Raw genomic sequence first — 27,900 nt, 5'->3', positions numbered from 1 at the left:
GATATGCATCCTGTAAATCTATTGTGGACATATAATTCCCTTGCAGAACAAAAGGCAAGATAGTCCTTATAGTTACCATTTTGAACGTTGGTATCCTTACATAACGATTCAATATTTTTAGATCCAGAACTGGTCTGAAGGAATTCTCCTTCTTTGGTACAATGAAGAGATTTGAATAAAACCCCATCCCCTGTTCCTGAACTGGAACTGGCATAATTACTCCAGTCAACTCTAGATCTGAAACACATTTCAGAAATGCTTGAGCTTTTACTGGATTTACTGGGACACGGGAAAGAAAAAATCTCTTTGCAGGAGGTCTTATCTTGAAACCAATTCTGTACCCTTCTGAAACAATGTTCTGAATCCAAAGATTGTGAACAGAATTGATCCAAATTTCCTTGAAAAAACGTAACCTGCCCCCTACCAGCTGAGCTGGAATGAGGGCCGCACCTTCATGTGGACTTAGAAGCAGGCTTTGCCTTTCTAGCTGGCTTGGATTTATTCCAGACTGGAGATGGTTTCCAAACTGAAACTGCTCCTGAGGATGAAGGATCAGGCTTTTGTTCTTTGTTGAAACGAAAGGAACGAAAACGATTATTAGCTCTACTTTTACCTTTAGATTTTTTATCCTGTGGTAAAAAAAGTTCCTTTCCCACCAGTAACAGTTGAAATGATGGAATCCAACTGAGAACCAAATAATTTGTTACCCTGGAAAGAAATAGAAAGTAAAGTTGATTTAGAAGCCATATCAGCATTCCAAGTTTTAAGCCATAAAGCTCTTCTAGCTAAAATAGCTAGAGACATAAACCTGACATCAACTCTGATAATATCAAAAATGGCATCACAGATAAAATTATTAGCATGCTGAAGAAGAATAATAATGTCATGAGAATCACGATGTGTTACTTGTTGCGCTAAAGTTTCCAACCAAAAAGTTGAAGCTGCAGCAACATCAGCCAAAGATATAGCAGGTCTAAGAAGATTACCTGAACACAGATAAGCTTTTCTTAGAAAGGACTCAATTTTTCCTATCTAGAGGATCCTTAAACGAAGTACCATCTGACGTAGGAATAGTAGTACGTTTAGCAAGGGTAGAAATAGCCCCATCAACTTTAGGGATTTTGTCCCAAAATTCTAATCTGTCAGACGGCACAGGATATAAATGCTTAAAACGTTTAGAAGGAGTAAATGAATTACCCAATTTATCCCATTCTTTGGAAATTACTGCAGAAATAGCATTAGGAACAGGAAAAACTTCTGGAATAAACCACAGGAGCTTTAAATACCCTTATCTAAACGTTTAGAATTAGTATCAAGAGGACTAGAATCCTCTATTTCTAAAGCAATTAGAACTTCTTTAAGTAAAGAACGAATAAATTCCATTTTAAATAAATATGAAGATTTATCAGCATCAACCTCAGAGACAGAATCCTCTGAACCAGAGGAGTCATCAGAATCAGAATGATGATGTTCATTTAAAAAATTCATCTGTAGGGAGAGAAGTTTTAAAAGATTTTTTACGTTTACTAGAAGGAGAAATAACAGACATAGCCTTCTTTATGGATTCAGAAACAAAATCTCTTATATTATCAGGAACATTCTGCACCTTAGATGTTGAGGGAACTGCAACAGGCAATGGTACTTTACTAAAGGAAATATTATCTGCTTTAACAAGTTTGTCATGACAATCAATACAAACAACAGCTGGAGAAATAGCTACCAAAAGTTTACAGCAGATACACTTAGCTTTGGTAGATTCAGCACTTGACAGCGATTTTCCTGTAGTATCTTCTGGCTCAGATGCAACGTGAGACATCTTGCAATATGTAAGAGAAAAAAAACAACATATAAAGCAAAATTGATCAAATTCCTTAAATGACAGTTTCAGGAATGGGAAAAGAATGCCAAAGAACAAGCTTCTAGCAACCAGAAGCAATAAAAAATGAGACTTAAATAATGTGGAGACAAAAGCGACGCCCATATTTTTTCGCGCCAAATAAGACGCCCACATTATTTGGCGCCTAAATGCTTTTTGGCGCCAAAAATGACGCCACATCCGGAACGCCGACATTTTTGGCGCGAAATAACGTCAAAGAATGACGCAACTTCCGGCGACACGTATGACGCCGGAAACGGAAATAGAATTTTTGCGCCAAAAAAGTCCGCGCCAAGAATGACGCAATAAAATGAAGCATTTTCAGCCCCCCGCGAGCCTAACAGCCCACAGGGAAAAAGTCAAATTTTAAGGTAAGAAAAAATGGTCAAATCAAAATGCATTATCCCAAATATGAAACTGACTGTCTGAAAATAAGGAAAGTTGAACATTCTGAGTCAAGGCAAATAAATGTTTGAATACATATATTTAGAACTTTATAAACAAAGTGCCCAACCATAGCTTGGAGTGTCACAGAAAATAAGACTTACTTACCCCAGGACACTCATCTACATATAGCAGATAGCCAAACCAGTACTGAAACGAGAATCAGCAGAGGTAATGGTATATATAAGAGTATATCGTCGATCTGAAAAGGGAGGTAAGAGATGAATCTCTACGACCGATAACAGAGAACCTATGAAATAGACCCCTTAGAAGGAGATCACTGCATTCAAATAGGCAATACTCTCCTCACATCCCTCTGACATTCACTGCACGCTGAGAGGAAAACCGGGCTCCAACTTGCTGCGGAGCGCATATCAACGTAGAATCTAGCACAAACTTACTTCACCACCTCCATCGGAGGCAAAGTTTGTAAAACTGAATTGTGGGTGTGGTGAGGGGTGTATTTATAGGCATTTTGAGGTTTGGGAAACTTTGCCCCTCCTGGTAGGAATGTATATCCCATACGTCACTAGCTCATGGACTCTTGCTAATTACATGAAAGAAACTTATTTTTTTTGGTTGTGGATTTAATTTTTTCAGCGGAAAATGGCTGTTTTTATTTTATCCCTCCCTCTCTAGTGACTCTTGCGTGGAGTTCCACATCTTGGGTATTTCTATCCCATATGTCACTAGCTCATGGACATAATTTATGTAAGAACTTACCTGATAAATTAATTTCTTTCATATTGGCAAGAGTCCATGAGACCCACCCTTTTTATGGTGGTTATGTTTTTTTGTATAAAGCACAATTATATTTCCAATTCCTTTTTTTTTTTTTTTTGTTTTTTTTGTTTTCAAAGCTTTATTGAAAAGTAAACAGAAAATATACAAAATCCGTACATCAAAAGTCATGGAATACAGGAATATTTGTACAGAAGACTCCATGGAGTTCAATTGGTTGCATAAGAATAGCGTAACAAAAAGTGGGCTAGGTATAACAAAGAGTCCATTTGAGAATCTATAAGCCCATTCATGTTCCTTTCGATGTACTCTAACAATATTATTAAATATATAACAGTATTTAGTCAGAAAAGATAGTTGAGCTTCGGTCATAGGGCTACTGGTAGGCCCATGTCCGAGGAGAAAGAAAAAGAAGAGAATAAAGTAGAAAGGGAAGGAGAGGGGAGAGAAGAAAAAAAAAAAAAAAAAAAAAAAAGGGAGGGGGCAGAAAGGGGAGGAGAGGAGTGGGTAAAAGAAGGGGGGGAATGGGGGGGGGAGACGGGGGGTGAGGGAGTTAAATCAGATACGTCTCTTAAAAAGAGAAGGGGGAAATCCATGCCAGACCCCGCTGTGGACAGCAGGCCTGTCATGCCTCCTTTGTTCATAAGGGTTTAGGCCACTAAAATGCAATCCGGCCTACCCTGTTTCCACTTTTCCAGCATGTATTCGTGGATTTCTATCCTATCGTCTCTCATGAATCTAAATCTCTCTAATAGGAGGTATCTGTCTACCTGGCCGGCCCAGTCACTCAGTGTAGGCGCGTTCACATTCTTCCAATTTTTGGGGACAAGGGATTTCGCGCTGTTTAGCATCAAATAGAAAAGGTATTTTGTGGCCTTGTCTTTAAACTTGGGAAGGTCATGATACAAAAGGATGCTAGGTGCTCTAGGCAGAGAGGTCCCGACCACCTTCTCCATGGCAGTCATCACTGAGTGCCAATATGATCTTACGACATCACAACCCCACCAAAGGTGTAGAAGGGTACCTGGTTCCCCACAACCTCGCCAACATCTTCCGTCTGTCTGTTTATAGATTTTTTGTAATCTGGCAGGGGTGAGATACCATCCTGACAAGTATTTAAAGTTGGACTCCAGTAGTTTTGCTGAGACTGATGTTTTTGCATGCGCTCTAAATATTTTCCCCCAGTCTTTATCTGTCAGGGGTAGGTTAAGTTCTCTGTTCCAATATCGTGTGTAAGTAGGCAGTGGGGTGTCAGTGTGTGAAGAGAGCAAGCGGTAGGTAATGGAGATCATATGTTTCGGTGTTTGCGGGAGTAGACACAGGGATTCAAAGGTGGTTGGGTTCCTGGTGATGTTGTGCAGTTTTTTATGTGTCGTTAGATAGTGCTGAAGTTGAGTGTGAAAGTACCAGGAAAGAGCCAGGCCGGAGCCCTCCAACTCAGACCGGGTTCTAAGTTTTTGATCTGTGAGGAGCCGATGGAAGGATACTTGTGGCACCTGTGTTTTATCCACCATTACTCTCTGCGTGCAGGTGAAGGGTATGTCTGGATTGTTTAAGAAGGATGTGAGAGGCGAAGGGTTTGTGGAGATGTGTGGGTGTTCTATTAGCAATCTATCCCAGCATGTGAAAAACTCCCTGATGAGGGGGTAACCGGTGATAAGTTTTGGTCTGGACTTAGGTGAGATCCACCCCAACAGTCCAATGTTCTGCTTACCTAGGATTACTCTACATATTTGGACCCAGGTTTTATCTTGAAGGTTATGACACCACTCCGCCTGATGTTGCAAGAGGATGGCGCTTTTATATAAAGCCAAGTGTGGTACCCCCAGCCCCCCCCTGTCTTTCGGCAGGTACAGGGTCTTTCGTGCAATTCTCGGTCTCCCCCCCCCTCCATATAAACTCCTCCAACACGTTCTGTAGTCTGTGTAAAAAATGGGACGGGAGGGGGATTGGAAGAGTCTGGAGATAATACAATATTCTGGGCAGAATATTCATTTTGATAATGCCTATTCTCCCAAGCCAGGAGATAGGTTTGTTTCTCCATGAGGAAAGATCACCCGTAATCACTGTGAGCAAGTTTGTATAGTTTGCTTCAAAAAGACCCTCCGTAGATGGGGTAAGGTTTATCCCTAAGTACTTTAATTTGCGGGTTTGTATACGTAAGGGGCACAAAGAGGACAAATGGCTGAGTTCTTCAGGGGGGAGGTTAATATTTAGAATTTCGGATTTGGTTTTATTTAAATGGAAGTTCGAGTATCTACCATATTCCTCAAATTCTCGTAGTGCTTCGGGTAATGACCTACAAGGGTCCGATAATGATAGCAGGACATCGTCCGCATACATGGACAGCTTGTGCTCTTGTTCCCCGATTTTAATTCCCCCAATTTTAGTATTGATTCTAATTCTTTGGGCCAAGACCTCCATCACCAACACAAACAGTAGTGGCGACAGAGGACACCCCTGTCTGGTACCATTTTTTATGCTAAATGGATGAGAGAGGATATTATTGACCCTGACTTGTGCTGGAGGGGCTGTGTAAAGTGAAAAGACTCGGTGTGTGAAGGTTTTACCAAACCCCATTTTCGACAGGACCGCCTTCAGGAACTTCCAGCTGATCCTGTCGAAGGCTTTCTCGGCGTCAGTTGAGACAAAGATCGCCTGAATCTCATTTAGTTGGGCATAGTTTCCGAGTAGGGTAGCTTTTATGGTGTTGTCCCTTGCCTCGCGGCCTGGGACAAAACCCACTTGGTCAGGAGATACCAAATTGGGTAGGAATTTATTTAACCTAGTTGAGAGGATTTTCGCGAATATCTTTATATCCACATTGAGAAGGGAAATTGGGCGGAAGTTTTCTGGTTTATTGGTTGGTTTGCCCGGCTTAGGGATAGTTGCTATGTGAGCTAACAACATGGAGGGGGGAAAGCCCTGGGAGGAGTCTATAGAATTGAATAGGCGGGCCAGGTGAGGGGCTAATACAGCTTTGTAGATTTTATAATACTTGGCACTAAAGCCATCAGGGCCTGGGCTTTTGCCAGAAGGCAAGCCCTCCATGGTGTGTAATACCTCCTCAGGGGAGATGGGGGCGTCCAAAACCTCTGCTTCTGTCTGTGACAGAGTAGGTAAGGTGACTGAGTTCAGATATAGGCTCATGTCAGGAGAGGGTTGCGCGTTATCGTCCTCTGAAGAGAGGCCGGAAGGGCCTTCCAGGTTATAAAGGCCAGAGTAATATGTCCTTAGGGTTTCAGCTATACCAGGGCTGTTGGTATGGGTGTTATTTGACTTATCGGTTAGTGAGTGAATGTGTGATTTCAGGGTTTTCCTCTTAATGGCTCATGCCAACAATTTCCCCGGTTTGTCACCAAACTCATAGTATTTTTGTTGGGTCTTCAATGCCATTTTCTGGTGTTCTAAAGTGTGGATATCTTGGATGTCTTTTCTAGCTTGTGTCAGTGCAGTAAGGGTAGAGCTATCTTTTGGATCTTTTTTGTGTTTGGCTTCTAGTTCTCTTATGTTAGATAGGAGGGAAGAATATCTGACGCTTGCTTGTTTCGCCAAAATGGCTTTTTGTTTGATCAGTTCCCCTCTCAGGACGCATTTATGCGCTTCCCATAATATGTGTTTAGGGATTTCAGGTGTGTCGTTCAAAGTGAAATAGTCAAAGTGTTTTCAATCTTACTTCTGATTAGCTGATTATTAAACATGAAATCGTCAAGTTTCCAAATAAATGGCCGGTCAGGTACTGTGGGCCATTTCAGTCTACAAAGAACCGGGGCATGATCTGACCAGGTCATGGGCAAAATTTGAGTACTCAACACTGATGCCAGTGTAGACTGATCAGTAAATATGTAGTCTATTCTGGTATATACGTCGTGAGGATGGGAAAAGAAAGTATAGTCTCGTCTTGTAGGGTGTAGGGTGCGCCATGTGTCGTGAACCGCAAGTTCCTCCAATCTACTATTGCATAGTTTAATTATTCGCTGTGGAGCGGAGGCCACACCCCTGGAGGTGTCCAGTTGAGGGTCTAAAGGCAGATTGAAGTCACCTGCTAGGAGCAGAGCTCCCTTCAGTAGATCCAAAATTTTGCTGGTAAGTAGTGACATAAATTTGTGTTGGTTTTGGTTGGGGAAGTAGGCGTTAGCTAGCGTGACTGGGCGGCCATGCAGAGTGCCCACCACTATTAAGTAGCGGCCCTCTGGGTCTTTATCTATCTGCTGTGCGATAAAAGGCGTCGAGTGGCGGATAAGTATCCCCACTCCATTTTTCTTGGAGGTGCCGGATGCAAAAAAAGTGTGAGGGAATTTGGAGTGTAACCAGTTCGGTTCTCTACCTCTTTTGAAATGGGTCTCCTGCAGGAATAATATATCGCAGTTCAGCCTAGTCGCATCTCTAAGGAGATGGGACCTCTTTTCTGGTATATTAATACCCTTGACATTTAAGGACATGATGGAAAGGTTGTGAGCTGTTTGGGAGGTCATTTTGTGTTTTAAGTGTTTAGTAGTGCTGGGGATTCAGTGAGCAAGGGAGAGATGAGGGAGTGGGAGAGAAGGGAAAAGAAAAAAAAAAAAAAAAAAAAAAAAAGGGGAGGAAGGGAGGGGAGGGTAGGAGAGACAAGGGAAAGAGGGTGGAGAAGGAAGGTGGAAAAGAGGAGAGGGATGAAGATAAGTGTAAAGTGGGAGATTAGTTTAGTGTAGAAACAGATTTTAGTAATAGTAGAGAAACAATAAGAAGAAAAACTTGTACAATACCTCCAACCTATAAGAGAAAAGGATAGAAGGTTAGAGTAAAGTAAGTGTGGGGTCAGTATCTCCACACCCGGTCAATGAGTGAAATGTAATATATAAACTGAGAATCAACTTAGAAAATCTGAAAAAACAAGTGCAAATACAAAAACAATTACAACATTTTTCGTTAAAGAAAGGCCTGAAAAACAATTACGCTTGCAGTAACAAATACAACATTTAACCTATACAGATCCATGAGGGATGGGAATAAGGCTAGTGAAGTAGCTCCTCTTATGGGGAATTTTGCTGCCTAGGCCAAGGTATTGAGTATAAGGGGCCTCTTCAGGAGAGTCAGGGGTTAGCCCCCTTCTTATTGGTCCCATCATCTCTAGAGTAAAAGCCCACAGGGATAGAGGGGAAACTAGATGTAACCTCTTTATGAGCGAATAGTGGGCGGGGATAATTGGGGGCCGAGCAATTCAGGTACCTAGTATAGTAGACAGGTTATAGTATGTATAGTGGGCTATAGTATTGTATGAACGCTGGGCGTAGGATCATAAAGGTCAGGGTGCTCAGGGGTTATGGATATTATAAGCTAATATTAACCTAAACGAAGTTACTGGGCATATATGAGATATCTTACTGTGGGATCAGGGAAACTAGAAGGGCTGTGCCCTCCGGTATCTATGTCTGACTGGTATTAAACTAAGAACTACCAACTTAATTGTGTAATTGTGTGGGACATCACCAAGGACCCCTGGTAGTAGCAAATTCATGGCAGTCTCCATATACAGTGTACATTCATTAGATTACAGAACATATTGAACCTCAATTTAGGTAACTGTAAGGGGAAAAAGAACCATTAACAATCAAACAATAACAGTCAAACCAGGCCATTTCAGGTCACAGCATCTCTAGTGGCATAGTCAATACAGTAGAGAAATAGTGACTTGCTGTACCTCTGGAATATTTGAATCTGGTGCTAGAGGATCAAAAGGCTGGAATTTTCAAGTGTCCCTTGTGCGAGAGGGGCCCCCAGAGCCTTGCGAAGGAAAGTCCTGAGAGGAAGCCCCAGAGGACTCCGGGTGCTGGATATTTATATCAAGTGTCCTGCAAAACTCGGATAGGTCGTTTGGGGACCTGTAAATAGCCTGAGCACCATTTTTGGAAGCCATCAAACACACCGGGAAGCCCCACTTGTATTGTATCCCATTGGCCTGGAGTTCCGAGGTGATAAATTTGAGATCCCTTCTTTTCTGTAGCGTGATTAGGCTAAGGTCAGAGAAGATTTGTATAGGGATTCCTGCGTGGGTGAAATTTTTGATGTTTCTTGCTTTTAGTGTGATTGATTCCTTATCCTTGTAGCTAAGGAACTTAACAATTATGTCTCTAGGTGGGGCCTTAGGTGGGGGCCTTGGTCTAAGGGCCCTGTGAGCTCTCTCGATAGGTATGTTTGGCGAATCAGGTGTGCCTTTCAGCGTGCGGAATAAGTCCTGCAAATAACCCTCTAAGGCCTTTGGGGAAACTGATTCAGGGGTCCCCCTTATCCTGATGTTATTGCGACGCCCCCTGTTGTCTAAATCCTCAACTTTTGAAAGTAAAAATTGGATATGTTCTTCATGATCACTGAGCAGTTGAGAGTTAGTTGTAACTGTTGTTTGGAGGGTATCATGTTTGGCCTCTAAGGCCTGTACTTGCTGGGTAACCTGGGTTATGTCTTTCTTTATGTCACCAAACAGAGACCTCATTTCTAAAAGCACTTTATTAATGTCCTCTTTAGAAGAGATGGTATTGAGGTCGTGTCTTGTAAGGTATACTTGTTGTTGTGAGGTCTCTGTAACAGGTAGTTCATCAGCCATGTGAGTGGGGGAGGGGGGTCTGGAATCTGAGGGTTCTAAATTAGGTGGTGAAACTCTGAGAAAGTTAGTGAGGCTTGAGGATTTGAGTCCTTTTTCAGGTTTATTGTTATGTTTCCTGCTAGCCATGTTTTACAATAAATACTAAACCAGTGAGCCACCGGTGAGAGTGGCAGGGAGAGCTCAGTGAGATGCTGCAGCCGGTCTGTTAAATGATTCAGGCAGTTAAGCCTATATGGGCCCCACGTGGCTCTGGATAGTAGGGGTAGTGTAGTCAGACTGCGATCAGTGGCCTAGGGCAAAACACCAAAAGAGAGCCTTAGCTGTGTTGACTGTCCCTTGCAATGTTAGGTTTTGCCCCGGATTGAAAATTTAATATGGAGGCTGTCTTTTCTATGTAAGCTCCGTGTTGCAGGCGTGTGGAGCGTAAGGTGTGGGGCTATTTTATTAAGGAGGTCTCTTACCGGCTTTCACTGATGTTCATGAGGTCTCCGGTAACGCTCTCTTAGCCTCTGGGAAAGCCGCCATGTGTCGTCCTCTTCCGTGATGCGGTGCAGCCGCCAGCGGACGAGACCGTTAATGGTGAGGTTCAGTGAGAAGCGGCTCGTGATATCCCCCACCGGGTCACTGTGTGAGTGTATGCGGCCGCGATGTCCTCAAGATGTAGTCAGGGGAGCAAAGTTTGCTCAGCAGTCGATTCGCCTCCTCCGTGTCGTATTAAAGAGCCGATGCAGGCTAGGCCGCAATTTGTCAGCCTCGATGTGCGGGCACAAAAAGTACAGCTCCGGGATGTTCTCAGCCCTTAGAGAGGTGCAGGGTATTGTTGTAGGGAGATCTGCAGTAAAAGTTATCAAAACTTAGGATGTTGATATTGAATTATAGGCATTAACCGGGTGTGGAGCATCAGAGCCAATTTTTATGCTGCCATCACCCTGCGTGACCAGGCTCCGCCCCCTTTTCCAATTCCTTTTTTGATGCTTTTTACTCTTTTTACTGAATTGTGGGTGTGGTGAGGGGTGTATTTATAGGCATTTTGAGGTTTGGGAAACCTTGCCCCTCCTCGTACGATTGTATATTCCATACGTCACTAGCATATAGCCCTTTGATGCGTGATTTAGGGCGCACGGCGTTGAGGAGGGGTGTCTTTTAAAGAAAGAAAGAAAGAAAGAAAAAAAAAAGGATGGCGTGAAAGATTTCAAATGAGATGTGCACTATATGTTGCAATATGACAACGCTAATAGAAGGGGGCGTGTAATCATTAAAAAGGTGCAACACGGCGAGCACGCTCGTGAGCATAAAAGTTATAGCAAGTTTTTTATAACAGCTCCTAGTCTGCTGCTCGGCCCCAATATTTAATAAAAAAACGTCAGACTCTGAGCAAGTGTTTATGGCAAGCTTCAAAAAAAATAATAAGATGCCCTTTTTTCTGTTAAGCCCTTTAAGGATAAGTTCTTCTGACAAATATTTCAATGCTCTTCTTAATTAAATGTTCTATGTGCAATAGCATAGGGGAATAGTGCCTGTACCTGGGCTCTATATAAATATATACATAGAAAAAAACCTTTTAACGAAAGTGCCCAATCCATAGCTGTGAGTGTCCACATAAAGGAATTAAAGTTATACTTACCTTTAAGACACTGAAAGCAGACAGTAAAAACAGTACTAAAACATATCAGCAGAGGAAATGGAATAGGAGTATTAGGTTGATCTGTAAAGGGAGGCAGAAAATGAATCCCTGCAACCGAATTTACAGAGAACCCATGAAAAGATTTCCTGTGAGGCAAAAATATGGCGTCATGAGGTAGTACTCCCTTCACTTCCCTCTGACAAGCACTGTACTCTGAGGGGAACCGGGCTCTGAAGCACCTTACACGGCAGAAATCAAGCCTATCATGCTTCAACCACCTCCTAAGGAGGCAAAGCTTAAAAACTGAGGTGTGTGAGGTGGGAGCTGTATTTTATAGGCTTTTGAGGTTTGGGAAACGTTGCCTCCTCCTGTTGGGAATGTATATCACATACGTAACAGCTCTTGGACTCTTGCTACCTATATGAAAGAAATCTTAGCTCACACATTTGAATAACCACAATAAAAAGTGAAAATAATTTCAATTCAATACATGCTTTAGGCCACATGCAAAGTTATGTTTTCAAGCTAGTAAGAAAGGGCTAACATATCTGATGTCATTTTCAAAGCCATTTTAGACTAATACTCATGCATACACTCAACAGCACACTTACATTATACACTCCACCATCGCATTTTACATATCCGCATATTACAAAGAATTTAAATATAAAATAATAACTTGTAATCCTGAGACATGGTTTAATTTTTATTTTCTATACAAACATCTTTACAATATCTACAGGAAAAAGCTTATAGACAATATTGTTAATTTCAAAAGAACACTAAATTTGAAAAAAAAAAAAAAAAAAAAAACACTGTACAGCTGGCTAGACAACTGGATAAAAGGGAAATTTCCATTCTTATGATTAAGGAAATGCAGAACGCAAACAGTTATAGAAGTTTAAACTTCTTTTATTACTATACTTTTAGCTGAGATATTATATGCAAAATATGACATCTAATGAAGTTTAACCTTGTTAAATAGAAATGGGTAACTAGTGGTCTGCAAGCAATGAAAGGGTTAATATTCTCTTTTAAACATAAAGAAAAATTGACATTAGCCCACACCCATTAAAAAAATTGAGCGATCATTTTAGCATATACCAAATTAAAAATGATAGTTTCTTTACCGTTTTTATATTTTTTTCAATGCAATAGTCATTTTTGGAAATAATTTCTGTAGTTTCTTCAATATCAAATAGATATTTAGCGCATATTTTAAAGTATATGTGCACTGTTCTTACAAATATTAACGCCAAAGAATGTGTTCTAAACAATGAAGCTTAATTTGTATTGCTTATATGATCTCCAAGGAGTATCAAAGAATATGAATAAGGTGGTTCAGCTCAGTGGAGTAGGTCTTGTGGAACATTGAATAAAGATCAGCTTCCAATATTCTCTATATTTCAGTGCTCAAAAGACAAATCATCCACTAACTACTACAAAAAGTTTCATTGGTGCTTAAAAAGGTTCCCATTGCTTTATGCACAAGCGATTTAGGCTTTAATCTCTCCAGGAGAAACAAACCGATTTTGTATTTTAATGAATTTTGTATATTTAAGCAAATCTGTATAGTTCTGAAAATATATTGGAAACCCACTTTAATTTTATCAGATGGTGGTGTAATGAGTTTTTAACTCCAAGTCAAGCAGTCAGACTGCAAAATGAAAAATATATCACTGCCAATGCACAAATCAAACCAACAATTGTAGGTCCTTAAAATATTTATTTTCCTCTTTAGCTTAACAGTATTTTATTTTGCATAGTGGCTTAAAAATAACAATTTGTGTAAAGTCTGAAAAATATGATGTTAAACAATTGTTAAAGAAACCCCCCCCAAAAAACTGAACTATTTAAGCAAATAGCTGAACTTATTTCAAGCAAAATGTAATATGCATTTTGCTTTTCTTAATCAGGGGTCGGGTATGTGTCCAGGTCTTTGCACATAATCAATTCACATAAAAATATTGGTATTACTTTGGTTATCTATAGGACTGTAAAGACTGGGGTTCTAGAAAATAGCAGTTGGAAAAAAAAAGTATGGTCTAGTGAATTCAACTAAATTAAAAATGTATCCCTATTATTATTTCTAATAAATGAATTAACATAATTTTTTTTTAAAAATATCAGTAACAAAATAAATAAAAAAAATCTGATCTAGACAGTAAATTAAATGGCTGTAAGATTTTGAAAACTGGTTGCAGAATAAAACTATTCTGCTAAAAAATATTGGGGTCAGTTTTCCTGTTCCTGCTCTAAAAATAGATGTGTCATACTAGTTTCCTTTATAAAAAATAAAATAAAAAAATGATGCAGGAGGAAAATCTTCAGCCAATAAACGTATTTTTTTTATTTGATTTTTTTTAACAGTGATGCCGATCACTTGCAATAAATTAGAATGTGGCTAAAATATTAAGGATGCATGTTTGTTGTAAGAATACAGAAAAACAAGGGTGTGTTATAAGCATAGCCAGCACAGAGAACACTAGCCCTTGTATAGGCAAAGAACCCTTTATCAAGGCACTGCCTGACAGTTATGTGAAGAAAAAGTTGCAACGTTTAAAGAGCAAACTTATAAATGCTCTTGGTTATGCTCATTTGGGAACAGACAAGAAGTCATAAATAAATATACATGTATGATCAAATATATATATATATACAAATATATTGAAAATATAAAAAAACTGTACAAAAAATGATCTGTGGGGAATAGAGGAATCTTGCAAACCTTTTTGTTTCAACACTAAAGGTTTTACTCTTAACCACTTAACTTCCAATGCATTGCAGATTTCTCTGGCAATCAGTGGTTTGAGAGTGTTAAAAGAAGGGAAAAGGAGTTTAATATTAATTTACATATAAATAGTTCCTTAAGCTTTTTTTTAGTGGTTTTCCTCCTGTAACTGGTTTCAGGTGGCTTCTAATTCAAAACGGTTCCTCAGTTTTATCTACAGTGTTTTTTATAATGACTGTACATCTAGCAATGCATAGTGTAAGAGATTTTGCTACAAGGCACCTAAAGTCTTGAAATCAATGACAAATAGAGGTAGGAGGACACAAGTAAAATAAGAACAAGTATCAACAGCATCTTTATTTAACAAAAAATAAAAAAAGTCTTCCAAAAACACACTTTTTTAAATAGTGCTTGGCATGTCTAATTAGATATAGGAATCATGCAAACCTCTAAGTAGTATTTGCACTGCCAGATGGAACAGAGACTTTTCCCATCTGATAATAAATGAAGAGATGTAGGACCACAAAAAAAAGCCTCAAAGGGATAGAAAGGTCAAAAATGAAATGAGCATATGTGCATTTAAATTTGAAAATAGAAACATTTTTGAAGTATACTTCATTTAGCAAAAATGCTTCTAATAAAAAGGTATTACTGCAGCATACACTCATATCCTTGGAGGGCCCATGCACCAGTATGCATGCTCAGATACTGTGTATTGCTTCTGAAGACGTAATTGTTGTCATACAAGCTACTGCTGATCCTCTGTGGTGTTTGAACACTGGTGAACAGACCCTCACAGGATATGTGGTATGCTGAAGAAAACCAGTAATAACTTTTATTAGATGCATTTTTGCTGATGGAAATATATTGCAAAAATGCTTTTATTTCAAATTTTTTACTTTTCTATCCCTTTAAAGTAACCTATCTAGAAAAAGTAAAAGTGCTGCTCTTAAATATTTTCAAACCGTACAAAATAAGATGGTTTGCTATTTGTAAGACTAGCTTGAAGAAAGGGACTGAAGAAAGCACGTACTTAGTATGGAAATGTGCACCAGACTGCACAGATCAAGTTGAATTTCTTAAAAAAAACATTAAACCCTATAAACTATTAACCTTTTTAAATAATAGTAAAAAATACATTTTAAGTTATGTGAGTGTACCGGTAAGGCACAATGTGTATGGTGGATTCTCTTTGGCTATAGAAACTAACTAGCGCACTATGATATGAAGTAATGAGTATTTGTTGTTTTAAAAAATAAAAATGGATTTAGTGGTTTAATGTTAGGAGACCGTCACCTACATATATGCAGGATTGTGTCACTTCTGGTTAGCGGGTTCTTTTTAACTATTCAGTAGGCTTTACCCATATCATATTTTTGGATGTCTTCTCTCCTTTCTCTTACACAAATCATTGTATATTTAATGCTGCCTTGAAATTATTGATGATTAAATGTCATACTACTTAACCCTTTCAATGCCATATTCCACTGTTTCTCAACTCCAGAAATCAAGTACCCCTAACAGGCCAGAGTTTCATGATATCTCATCTAGAGCTGATTTAATCTGAGCGCTAATTATGATGATATGAAAATCTGGACTATTTGGGGTATTTGAGTACTGTAATAGAGAAACACTGCCATATTCAGCCATAATGTAGGGCAGGCCCTTTGTAGTACATCATTTTAGCCCCAAAAGCTTTAATAATCATCATGTTTAAAATACCCTCATTGACAGGCAAACCATCACATCCACATGATTCTGTTCAAAATATCAATTCAGTTAAGTAAAAGGTAGAATTTATGGCACCATTTTTAATACAGGGAAAAACAAATAAATTACTCCGTTTTCAAAAAATATTATAATAAAATAAGAACCAATATAAACAAAATAACATTACCTGTTTCACATTGGAGTATGAAAGCTTGCCTCCTTAGAGAAGTTTAGTATTGACAAAACAAAAAATAAAGTAACAGTAATATGAGAGGACATTAAGGGCTTCAAAAATATTCAGGTGGCAATCCTTAAATGTAAACGTGCTAATTACAATAATTTAAAACTCTATCCAGATCATGTTAAAAGGCCTCAATTTAGTTTATGAAATACACTGTGGTCTATACTACTACACTGGGTATGATCTCTTTCATGGGCAGCACAATTTTCTGTGGTCAAAGGGGTAAGGGAAAGACTGCATACAATTAGTTTTTAATTCACACATGGTTGAAAAGGGCCTTTATTGACCTTCAGAAATGAAAAATAGTCTTGTAGCAAAATCTCATCCCATGCAAAAATGACTTACAGTTCCAGGAGGTAAGGAATATTAAGGAAGGGGGCTTTAGCCGCCACAAAACCGTATATGCCTGTGCTTATAAAAGTCTAAATATCAATAAATTTAAGTATTTTATATATATATTTATATTTATGCATATAAAATCAGCTAAAAAAACGCCTGTCTCTGAAATTTATTAGACGGTGGGTCAGAAGAGGTCTTCCTATAGGGACACAAAAAAGAAGAGTAGGTTAAGTATAATACAGAAGGGTGATCTGGTGCATGTCCTTTTCGCATCAAGTCCCTTCTGTATTGTAGAGAATTTGTACCCTTTTCAATGCACCATGGGCTTGGAGAATAATCCAGCATATTGTGTGGAGAACTATGTGCATTAATATTTCCCGGCAGGCAGCTCAGTCACCGATATTAGGAGTCTCTGAAAGCCACCCCTTAGAAATTCCATTACATCCTGCATATGGATGGCTATTGGGACCTGGAAACGGTATTCCTCGCTATCCATTGCTTGATATGACAACACCCCAATCCTTTAACTGTGCCAAAGGTGCTCATAAGCTCTTAATTTGTCAGAGCATTGAAGGGTTGAGTCTGGGACAGGTCTGTTGGGATATGTTGGGATTTCAAAGGGGTTTTTGTTTTCACAAAAGGCTAGCCAGGCTGGTTGTGGGTCCATTTTGAGCTTGAAACTGTACAGGTGGCGAACCATCAGTCCACTGCAAGAGAAACACAAAAGTTATTAAATAATGTTCTCCCCCCCCCCTTCAGCCACTACAAAAAAATGTATTATCCCTTCTATAAATTAAACATCTTGACAAATCCTGGGAGCCACAATTTTTTATAAATTTACTTCTTGCTCCTAACTTTCTAAAATTATTATCTATATGCAAACATCCTTTTCAGACCCCCTAAAATGTATGTGGCTGGCTCCTAAATATTCCTTCTGGCAACCAAATCTCAAGTAAATTTGTCAAACACTCAATTAACTGATCCTTAAATTCAAAAAAACGGTTTAAAAAACAGTAGCACTTCACTAGTTACTATGCTATCCTCAGTTTATAAATTAAACTTTAGCAATATTAATATTGAATTATAATCCCTAGTCAACTATAGTAATTTCAAATAAAACATTTGACAATAATAATATGACAACTATAGTATATATACATAAGAGTATACCTCTTTATAAATCAATTTACAGCACATGAACAATTTTATCCATCTGGGCTATTATTTAGAAATCCGCTTGGAAAAGCAAAAAAGAATTTCAAGTATTAAAGGGACATGAAACTCAAAAAGTTTTCTTTCATGACTCAGACAGAGAATACAATTTTAAACAACATTCAAATGTACTGCTATTTAATTTTCTTCATTCTTCAGATATCCTTTGTTGAAGAAATAGCAATGCATATGGGTGAGCCAATCTCACACAAGGCATCAATGAGCAGCCACCAATCAGCAGCTTATTTTTAGATATGCTTTAAACAAAGGATATCAAGAGAATGATTTATAGTTGTTCCAAAATTGCATGCTCTTTCTAAACTATGAAAGTAAATTGGGTTTCATGTTCCTTTAAGATGACCCTACCCCTTCCAGTTTTAATGTGCAGCCAAGCTATAGAATCAGAGAGGTATAAGGGCAGCAAAGAACAAAATCACTAAGAGGGTAAGAAAAAACATAATTTATGCTTACCTGAAAAATTTATTTCTCTTGTAGTGTATCCAGTCCACGGATCATCCATTACTTGTGGGATATTCTCCTTCCCAACAGGAAGTTGCAAGAGGATCACCCACAGCAGAGCTGCTATATAGCTCCTCCCCTCACTGCCATATCCAGTCATTCGACCGAAACAAGACGAGAAAGGAGAAACCATAGGGTGCAGTGGTGACTGTAGTTTAATTAAAATTTAGACCTGCCTTAAAAGGACAGGGCGGGCCGTGGACTGGATACACTACATGAGAAATAAATTTATCAGGTAAGCATAAATTATGTTCTCTTGTTAAGTGTATCCAGTCCACGGATCATCCATTACTTGTGGGATACCAATACCAAAGCTAAAGTACACGGATGATGGGAGGGACAAGGCAGGAACTTAAACGGAAGGAACCACTGCCTGTAGAACATTTCTCCCAAAAACAGCCTCCGAAGAAGCAAAAGTATCAAATTTGAAAATTTTTGAAAAGGTGTGAAGCGAAGACCAAGTCGCAGCCTTGCAAATCTGTTCAACAGAGGCCTCATTTTTTAAAGGCCCAGGTGGAAGCCACAGCTCTAGTAGAATGAGCTGTAATCCTTTCAGGGGGCTGCTGTCCAGCAGTCTCACAGGCTAACTTCAAGGCACGGACTACGTCCAGATTATGCAAAAGACGTTCCTTCTTTGAAGAAGGATTAGGACACAATGATGGAACAACAATCTCTTGATTAATATTCTTGTTAGAAACCACCTTAGGTAAAAAACATAATTTATGTAAGAACTTACCTGATAAATTCATTTCTTTCATATTAGCAAGAGTCCATGAGCGAGTGACGTATGGGATATACATTCCTACCAGGAGGGGCAAAGTTTCCCAAACCTTAAAATGCCTATAAATACACCCCTCACCACACCCACAATTCAGTTTAACGAATAGCCAAGAAGTGGGGTGATAAGAAAAGAGCGAAAGCATCAAAAAAATAAAGAATTGGAATAATTGTGCTTTATACAAAAAAATCATAACCACCACAAAAAAGGGTGGGCCTCATGGACTCTTGTTAATATGAAAGAAATGAATTTATCAGGTAAGTTCTTACATAAATTATGTTTTCTTTCATGTAATTAGCAAGAGTCCATGAGCTAGTGACGTATGGGATAATAAATACCCAAGATGTGGAACTTCCACGCAAGAGTCACTAGAGAGGGAGGGATAAAATAAAGACAGCCAATTCCGCTGAAAAATGAATCCACTACTCAAATCAAAAAAGTTTCAATTTTTATAATGAAAAAAACTGAAATTATAAGCAGAAGAATCAAACTGAGACAGCTGCCTGAAGTACCATTCTACCAAAACTGCTTCTAAGAAGAGAAAAACATCAAAATGGTAGAACATAGTAAAAATATGCAAAGAAGACCAAGTCATTGCTTTGCAAATCTGATCAACAGAAGCTTCATTCTTAAAAAGCCCAGGAAGTAGAAACTTACCTAGTAGAATGAGCCATAATCCTCCGAGGCGGGAATCCACCCGACTCCAAATAAGCATGATGAATCAAAAGTTTAAGCAAGATTCCAAATAAATGGCAGAAGCTTTTTGACCTTCCTAAAACCAGAAAAGATAAAAAATAGACTAGAAGTATATCTGAAATCTGAATAGCATCAACATAGAAAGTAAGAATCTCACCAAAGAAGTCTTAGGAAAACAATAATTCCTTCCTAATGTTTGTTAGAATTTACAACTTTAGGTAAGAATTGAAATGAGGACAGCAAAAACCACCTTTTCCTGATGAAAAAAATCAGAAAAGAGAGTCACAAGAAAGAACAGATAATTCAAAAGCTGTTCTAGCTGAAGAGATGTCCAAAAAGAACAATACTTTCCATGGACCACTAGCTCATGGACTCTTGCTAATTACATGAAAGAAACCCAGGTTTGGTACGCAGAACTACCTTGTCTGAATGAAAAATCAGATAAGGAGAATCACAATGTAAGGCAGATAACTCAGAGACTCTTCGAGCCGAAGAAATAGCCATCAAAAACAGAACTTTCCAAGATAAAAGTTTAATATCAATGGAATGAAGGGGTTCAAAGGGAACTCTCTGAAGAACTTTAAGAACCAAGTTTAAGCTCCACGGGGGAACAACAGTTTTAAACACAGGCTTAATCCTAACCAAAGCCTGACAAAATGCCTGGACGTCTGGAACTTCTGCCAGACGCTTGTGCAAAAGAATAGACAGAGCAGAGATCTGTCCTTTTAAAGAACTAGCTGATAAGCCTTTGTCCAAACCCTCTTGGAGAAAGGACAATATCCTAGGAATCCTATCCTTACTCCATGAGTAACTCTTGGATTCACACCAATAAAGATATTTACGCCATATCTTATGGTAGATTTTCCTGGTGACAGGCTTCCGAGCCTGTATTAAGGTATCAATGACTGACTCGGAGAAGCCACGCCTTGATAGAATCAAGCGTTCAATCTCCATGCAGTCAGTCTCAGAGAAAGTAGATTTGGATGATTGAAAGGACCTTGTATTAGAAGGTCCTGCCTCAGAGGCAGAGTCCATGGTGGAAGAGATGACATGTCCACTAGGTCTGCATACCAGGTCCTGCGTGGCCACGCAGGCGCTATCAGAATCACCGATGCTCTCTCCTGTTTGATTTTGGCAATCAGTCGAGGGAGCAGAGGAAACGGTGGAAACACATAGGCCAGGTTGAAGAACCAAGGAGCTGCTAGAGCATCTATCAGCGTTGCTCCCGGGTCCCTGGACCTGGATCCGTAACAAGGAAGCTTGGCGTTCTGGCGAGACGCCATGAGATCCAGTTCTGGTTTGCCCCAACGATGGACCAGTTGAGCAAACACCTCCGGATGGAGTTCCCACTTCCCCGGATGAAAAGTCTGACGACTTAGAAAACCCGCCTCCCAGTTCTCTACGCCTGGGATGTGGAACTCTGACAGATGGCAAGAGTGAGAGACTGCCCAGCGAATTATCTTTGAGACTTCTAACATTGCTAGGGAACTCCTGGTTCCCCCTTGATGGTTGATATAAGCCACAGTCGTGATGTTGTCCGACTGAAATCTGATAAACCTCAGTGTTGCTAACTGAGGCCAAGCTAGAAGAGCATTGAATATTGCTCTTAACTCCAGAATATTTATTGGGAGGAGTTTCTCCTCCTGAGTCCACAATCCCTGAGCCTTGAGGGAGTTCCAGACTGCGCCCCAACCTAGAAGGCTGGCATCTGTTTTTACAATCGTCCAATCTGGCCTGCGAAAGGTCATACCCTTGGACAGATGGACCCGAGAAAGCCACCAGAGAAGAGAATCTCTGGTCTCTTGATCCAGATTTAGTAGAGGGGACAAATCTGAGTAATCCCCATTCCACTGACTTAGCATGCATAATTGCAGCGGTCTGAGATGCAGGCGCGCAAATGGCACTATGTCCATTGCCGCTACCATTAAGCCGATTACTTCCATGCACTGAGCCACTGACGGGCGTGGAATGGAATGAAGGACACTGCAAGCATTTAGAAGTTTTGATAACCTGGACTCCGTCAGGTAAATTTTCATCTCTACAGAATCTATAAGAGTCCCTAGGAAGGAGACTCTTGTGAGTGGTGATAGAGAACTCTTTTCCACGTTCACTTTCCACCCATGCGACCTCAGAAATGCCAGAACTATCTCTGTATGAGACTTGGTAATTTGAAAGCTTGACGCCTGTATCAGGATGTCGTCTAGATACGGAGCCACTGATATGCCTCGCAGTCTTAGAACCGCCAGAAGTGAGCCCAGAACCTTTGTAAAAATTCTCGGGGCAGTGGCCAACCCGAAGGGAAGAGCTACAAATTGGTAATGCCTGTCTAGAAAGGCAAACCTTAGGAACCGATGATGATCTTTGTGAATCGGTATGTGAAGGTAGGCATCCTTTAAGTCCACTGTGGTCATGTACTGACCCTCTTGGATCATGGGTAGGATGGTCCGAATAGTTTCCATTTTGAATGATGGAACTCTGAGGAATTTGTTTAAGATCTTTAGATCCAAGATTGGTCTGAAGGTTCCCTCTTTCTTGGGAACCACAAAAAGATTTGAATAAAATCCATGTCCTTGTTCCGTCCGCGGAACTGGATGGATCACTCCCATTACTAGGAGGTCTTGCACACAGCTTAGGAATGCCTCTCTTTATCTGGTTTGATGATAACCTTGAAAGATCAAATCTCCCTTGTGGAGGAGAAGCTTTGAAGTCCAGAAGATATCCCGGAGATATGATCTCCAATGCCCAGGGATCCTGAACATCTCTTGCCCACGCCTGGGCGAAGAGAGAAAGTCTGCCCCCCACTAGATCCGTTTCTTGATAGGGGGCCGTTCCTTCATGCTGTCTTGGGGCAGCAGCAGGCTTCCTGGCCTGCTTGCCCTTGTTCCAGGACTGGTTAGGTTTCCAGGCCTGTCTGGAATGAGCAACAGTTCCCTCTTGTTTTGAAGCGGAGGAAGTTGATGCTGCTCCTGCCTTGAAATTTCGAAAGGCATGAAAATTAGACTGTTTGGCCTTTGATTTGGCCCTGTCCTGAGGAAGGGTATGACCCTTGCCTCCAGTAATGTCAGCAATAATTTCCTTCAAGCCAGGCCCGAATAAGGTCTGCCCCTTGAAAGGAATGTTGAGTAATTTAGACTTTGATGTCACGTCAGCTGACCAGGATTTAAGCCATAGCGCCCTACGCGCCTGGATGGCGAATCCGGAATTCTTAGCCGTTAGTTTAGTCAAATGAACAATGGCATCAGAAACAAATGAGTTAGCTAGCTTAAGCGTTCTAAGCTTGTCAATAATTTCATTCAATGGAGCTGTCTGGATGGCCTCTTCCAGGGCTTCAAACCAGAATGCCGCCGCAGCAGTGACAGGTGCAATGCATGCAAGGGGCTGTAAAATAAAACCTTGTTGAATAAACATTTTTTTAAGTTAACCCTCCAATTTTTTATCCATTGGATCTGAAAAAGCACAACTGTCCTCAACCGGGATAGTGGTACGCTTTGCTAAAGTAGAAACTGCTCCCTCCACCTTAGGGACCATCTGCCATAAGTCCCGTGTAGTGGCGTCTATTGGAAACATTTTACTAAATATAGGAGGTGGGGAAAAGGGCACACCGGGTCTATCCCACTCCTTGCTAATAATTTCTGTAAGCCTTTTAGGTATAGGAAAAACGTCAGTACACACCGGCACCGCATAGTATCTATCCAGCCTACACAATTTCTCTGGAATGGCAACTGTGTTACAGTCATTCAGAGCAGCTAATACCTCCCCAAGCAATACACGGAGGTTCTCAAGCTTAAATTTAAAATGAGAAATCTCTGAATCAGGTTTCCCCGAGTCAGAGATGTCACCCACAGACTGAAGCTCTCCGTCCTCATGTTCTGCATACTGTGACGCAGTATCAGACATGGCTCTAACAGCATTTGCGCACTCTGTATCTCTCTTAACCCCAGAGCTATCGCGCTTGCCTCTTAATTCAGGCAATCTAGATAATACCTCTGACAGGGTTTTATTCATGATTGCAGCCATGTCCTGCAAGGTAATCGCTATGGGCGTCCCTGATGTAATTGGCGCCATATTAGCGTGCGTCCCCTGAGCGGGAGGAGAAGGGTCTGACACGTGGGGAGAGTTAGTCGGCATAACTTCCCCCTCGACAGAACCCTCTGGTGATAATTGTTTTATAGATAAAGACTGATCTTTACTGTTTAAGGGGAAATCAATACATTTAGTACACATTCTCCTATGGGGCTCCACCATGGCTTTCAAACATAATGAACAAGTAGGTTCCTCTGTGTCAGACATGTTTAAACAGACTAGCAATGAGACTAGCAAGCTTGGAAAACACTTTAAAACAAGTTTACAAGCAATATAAAAAACGTTACTGCGCCTTTAAGAAACACAAATTTTCCCAAATTTTGAAATAACAGTGAAAAAATGCAGTTACACTAACAAAATTTTTACAGTGTATGTAATAAGTTAGCAGAGCATTGCACCCACTTGCAAATGGATGATTAACCCCTAAATACCAAAAACGGAATAACAAATGACAAAAACGTTTTTTAAACAGTCACAACAACTGCCACAGCTCTACTGTGGCTTTTTACCTCCCTCAACACGACTTTTGAAGCATTTTGAGCCCTCCAGAGAAGTCCTGGATCATGCAGGAAGAAGCTGGATGTCTGTGTCTGTAATTTTTGCTGTGCAAAAAAAACCCGCCAAAATAGGCCCCTCCCACTCATATTACAACAGTGGGAAGCCTCAGGGAACTGTTTCTAGGCAAAATTCAAGCCGGCCATGTGGAAAAAACTAGGCCCCAATAAGTTTTATCACCAAACATATGTAAAAAACGATTAAACATGCCAGCAAACGTTTTAAAATACACTTTTATAAGAGTATGTATCTCTATTAATAAGCCTGATACCAGTCGCTATCACTGCATTTAAGGCTTTACTTACATTACTTCGGTATCAGCAGCATTTTCTAGCAAATTCTATCCCTAGAAAAATATTTTAACTGCACATACCTTATTGCAGGAAAACCTGCACGCTATTCCCCCTCTGAAGTTACCTCACTCCTCAGAATATGTGAGAACAGCAAAGGATCTTAGTTACTTCTGCTAAGATCATAGAAAACGCAGGCAGATTCTTCTTCTAAATACTGCCTGAGATAAACAGTACACTCCGGTACCATTTAAAAATAACAAACTTTTGATTGAAGAAATAAACTAAGTATAAAACACCACAGTCCTCTTACAACCTCCATCTTAGTTGAGAGTTGCAAGAGAATGACTGGATATGGCAGTGAGGGGAGGAGCTATATAGCAGCTCTGCTGTGGGTGCTCCTCTTGCAACTTCCTGTTGGGAAGGAGAATATCCCACAAGTAATGGATGATCCGTGGACTGGATACACTTAACAAGAGAAATTAGGTTGTATTTGTTGTCAAGCTGAATGTGAAGTAATAGATTAACCAAGAACTGTAAATTTTAATTTCTCTCACTGTTGTGACAGCACACAAAGTAGAATTTTATACATATTGGTTAGTGCCAAAGCTGAAGCACATAAAATAGAGTGGCCAGAGATGGCAAAGACTGGAGTTATATGCATGCATGCAAGATGCTAAAAAGTAAAGCGATGCATAAAGCCACCTTTTGGAACAACTAAATCGGGGGAATCAGATTTCGCAACAGGCAAGATGAAAAGAGAAGCATGGACCAGAGGCCTACCCTTGCTTAAAGGGACAGTCTAGTCCAAAAAAAACTTTTATGATTCAGATAGGGCATGTAATTTTAAACAATTTTCCAATTTACTTTTATCACCAATTTTGCTTTGTTCTCTTGGTATTCTTAGTTGAAAGCTTAACCTAGGAGGTTCATATGCTAATTTCTTAGACCTTGAAGGCCGCCTCTTAAGAATGCATTTTAACAGGTTTTTCACCACTAAAAAACAAACTTGAAACAAGAAAGAGGAGGGGGGCAACTGAAAACTGCCTTATTCATGTGGATCTGCATGTAATAACCAAGATACACAGTATTCTATTTACTACTAAGTTGTTTAGGCCAGGATGCCAGAAAGACGCACCGTGATAAGATTGTGTTCAGGAAGACTGCATGCTTCAATGTGATCCTGAAGCAGTTGCTGGGAGAAGTTCTGGTGCATCTGTGCTGCTTCGTGTGCATCAATAGTATTTCCACAGGCCTTGTTCAGATCTGCCCAGCAAGGAGAGGAAAAAAAAGGATTAAAGCATTGCCAAGGTGAAAAAACAAAACAAAAACAAAACTTGACAATGTTTGCTACACAGTCTGGATTCACTAATAAGTGTCAGCCCCCTCCCCCTTTAGTGACTAGGCAGGAATGTGAGTGTTCTGCCACTGGAAGCAAACAATATTTAGGAGTTTAAGGAGATATGCAGTAACCTGTTTTATTCACATCAGGGTAGCTGTGACACTTGATAGCAAACTGTACCCTTCCCACAAATAACAGCTGCCTATTTCAGGATGTAGATTTTTTATTATTATTATTGGTGAGCTGAAAATGATTTTTCAGTGTTTGTCTCGACTGTTACAATTAAAATATGAGTTAGTTCACAAATTTGTTTCAAGCTTATAAGTTCACAAATTTGTTTCAAGGTTACATTTTTTAGATTGTAGGGCTGCATACATTTGTTGACAAATAATTCAATCAGGGGTTATTATAATATTAATGAATAAGGAGCCAGCCATATATGTGAGATATGAACTGGTTTTAAACAGGTCCATACTTTGAAAAATGTAAATTAAGAACCCAAACTAGAATTTTAAGAAGCAGCATTTTAAATTCTCAGTATATACTCAAAATGTTCAGTGACCTTTTTAGTGGGCTGCAAGTTGAACAGCCACTCATTACACTAACCAAGCCTTCTCAATCTCGAAAAAAATTCTTCAAATCAACATCTCCAATGAACATTTTGTGAGAAAGCTGCCCACAGCATTTACCTTTGACCCAAACTTCCATTACTTTGTGACCCCCATTTACATAGCTGATTTTTTAAAGGTGTTGTTGATATGTTAAGCATTTTTGTTTACTCAGATGCAGTGTATATACGAATACAAGCATATATGGTTTATACTAGTAATTTTACTGTATTATAGGAACATATATTTAAAGAACTGGACTTCGACAAGCTTCATCCACTCAGCCCATCAGTTTTATAACATTCTGGTTATATTAGCAGTATGCCAATTAACTTTTTTTAAAACCAAAAAATCCTGCAAAGGTGTGTTATCGAACATCTGATTTTCAACATGCAAATGTGTATATGTACTGGACCTGTGGGACCAACCTTCCCATAATCAGTCTACCCAGACAGCTGCAGCATGACCTTACCTCTCAGTAAAGCAGAGGACCACAACTGAACAGACATGTCTGGAATCTTACTGGCTAGTTGCATCGCTGGTACAACCATATTATTACTCTCCTGATGAAAAACAAAACAAAAAAACAAGGTATTTTGAAGCATGATAGCAATGGCAAAGTTGGAAAAGGCTAGAAATATTTAAGACTAAACTTTAAGTGAATGTAAATTGTGATGCTAAAGTGCCCGGTTTTTAAAAATTCAATTAAAAACAGGGGCACTTTAATTAATCAAAATATACATTTCACTCGTGTTGTGAAAATACTTACCTTTTCATCTTGACAGCCGCTGCATCGCTTCCTCCGCCTGTCGCAAAGCCTCTTCCTGGGTCTAAAATGAGAAATCCGGCTTCCTCCAATCACGGCGTTGAATCAGTTACTGATTCCCCCGGGGGGAAGCCGTGATTGGAGGATGATCGTTCCATGATTTCTGAAGTAGGAAGAGGCTTGCGACGACCGGGGGAAGCTGGAGCAGCTGTCAAGATTAAAAGGTAAGTATTTTCACAACACGAGTGAAATGTAAATTTTAATGAATTAAAGTGCCCGTTTTTAATCGAAGTTTTAAAAACCGGGCACTTTATCATCAAAATTTACATTCACTTTAAATGTGGCTAACAAACATTCTTAAAGGGACAGTCTAATCCAAAATTGTTATTGTTTAAAAAGATAGATAATCCCTGTATTACCCATTACCCAGTTTTGCATAACCAACATGGTTATATTAATGTACTTTTAACCTCTGTGACTACCTTGTATCTAAGCCTCTTGACAGACACCTGATCACATGGCTTTTTAATTATGGACTTGCATTTTAGCCAATAAGTGCAGTGTCAGCCACAATCTACGGGAGTGATCACAATGTTATCTATATGGCCCACATGAACTAGCAGTCTCTTATTATGAAAAGCTGATAAAAAAGCATGTGATAAGAGGATGTCTGTAGTGGCTTAGAAACAGACAGAAATGTACAGGTTTAAATGTTATAAAGTATATTAATAGAACAATGTTGGTTGTTCAAAGCTGGGGAATGGG

At 39.7% G+C, this 27,900-nt stretch overlaps 1 protein-coding gene across 1 annotated transcript in view; it reads right to left on the bottom strand.

Moving 5' to 3' along the window:
* Positions 1-11,958: 11,958 nt before the first annotated feature.
* Positions 11,959-27,900, bottom strand: part of MAU2 (MAU2 sister chromatid cohesion factor) — a 138,070-nt gene continuing 122,128 nt past the window's right edge. The window contains exons 17-19 of the mRNA XM_053702920.1: positions 26,842-26,932; positions 25,558-25,685; positions 11,959-16,993 (exon numbers count right to left, since the gene is read on the bottom strand). Coding sequence (XP_053558895.1) covers positions 16,919-16,993; positions 25,558-25,685; positions 26,842-26,932 — 294 coding nt within the window. The 3' untranslated portion in view covers positions 11,959-16,918. The remainder of the gene's footprint in view (positions 16,994-25,557; positions 25,686-26,841; positions 26,933-27,900) is intronic.

Source organism: Bombina bombina, chromosome 2 (assembly GCF_027579735.1).
Source record: "Bombina bombina isolate aBomBom1 chromosome 2, aBomBom1.pri, whole genome shotgun sequence".
Taxonomy (NCBI): domain Eukaryota; kingdom Metazoa; phylum Chordata; class Amphibia; order Anura; family Bombinatoridae; genus Bombina; species Bombina bombina.
This window is presented reverse-complemented; position numbering and strand designations above follow the sequence as displayed.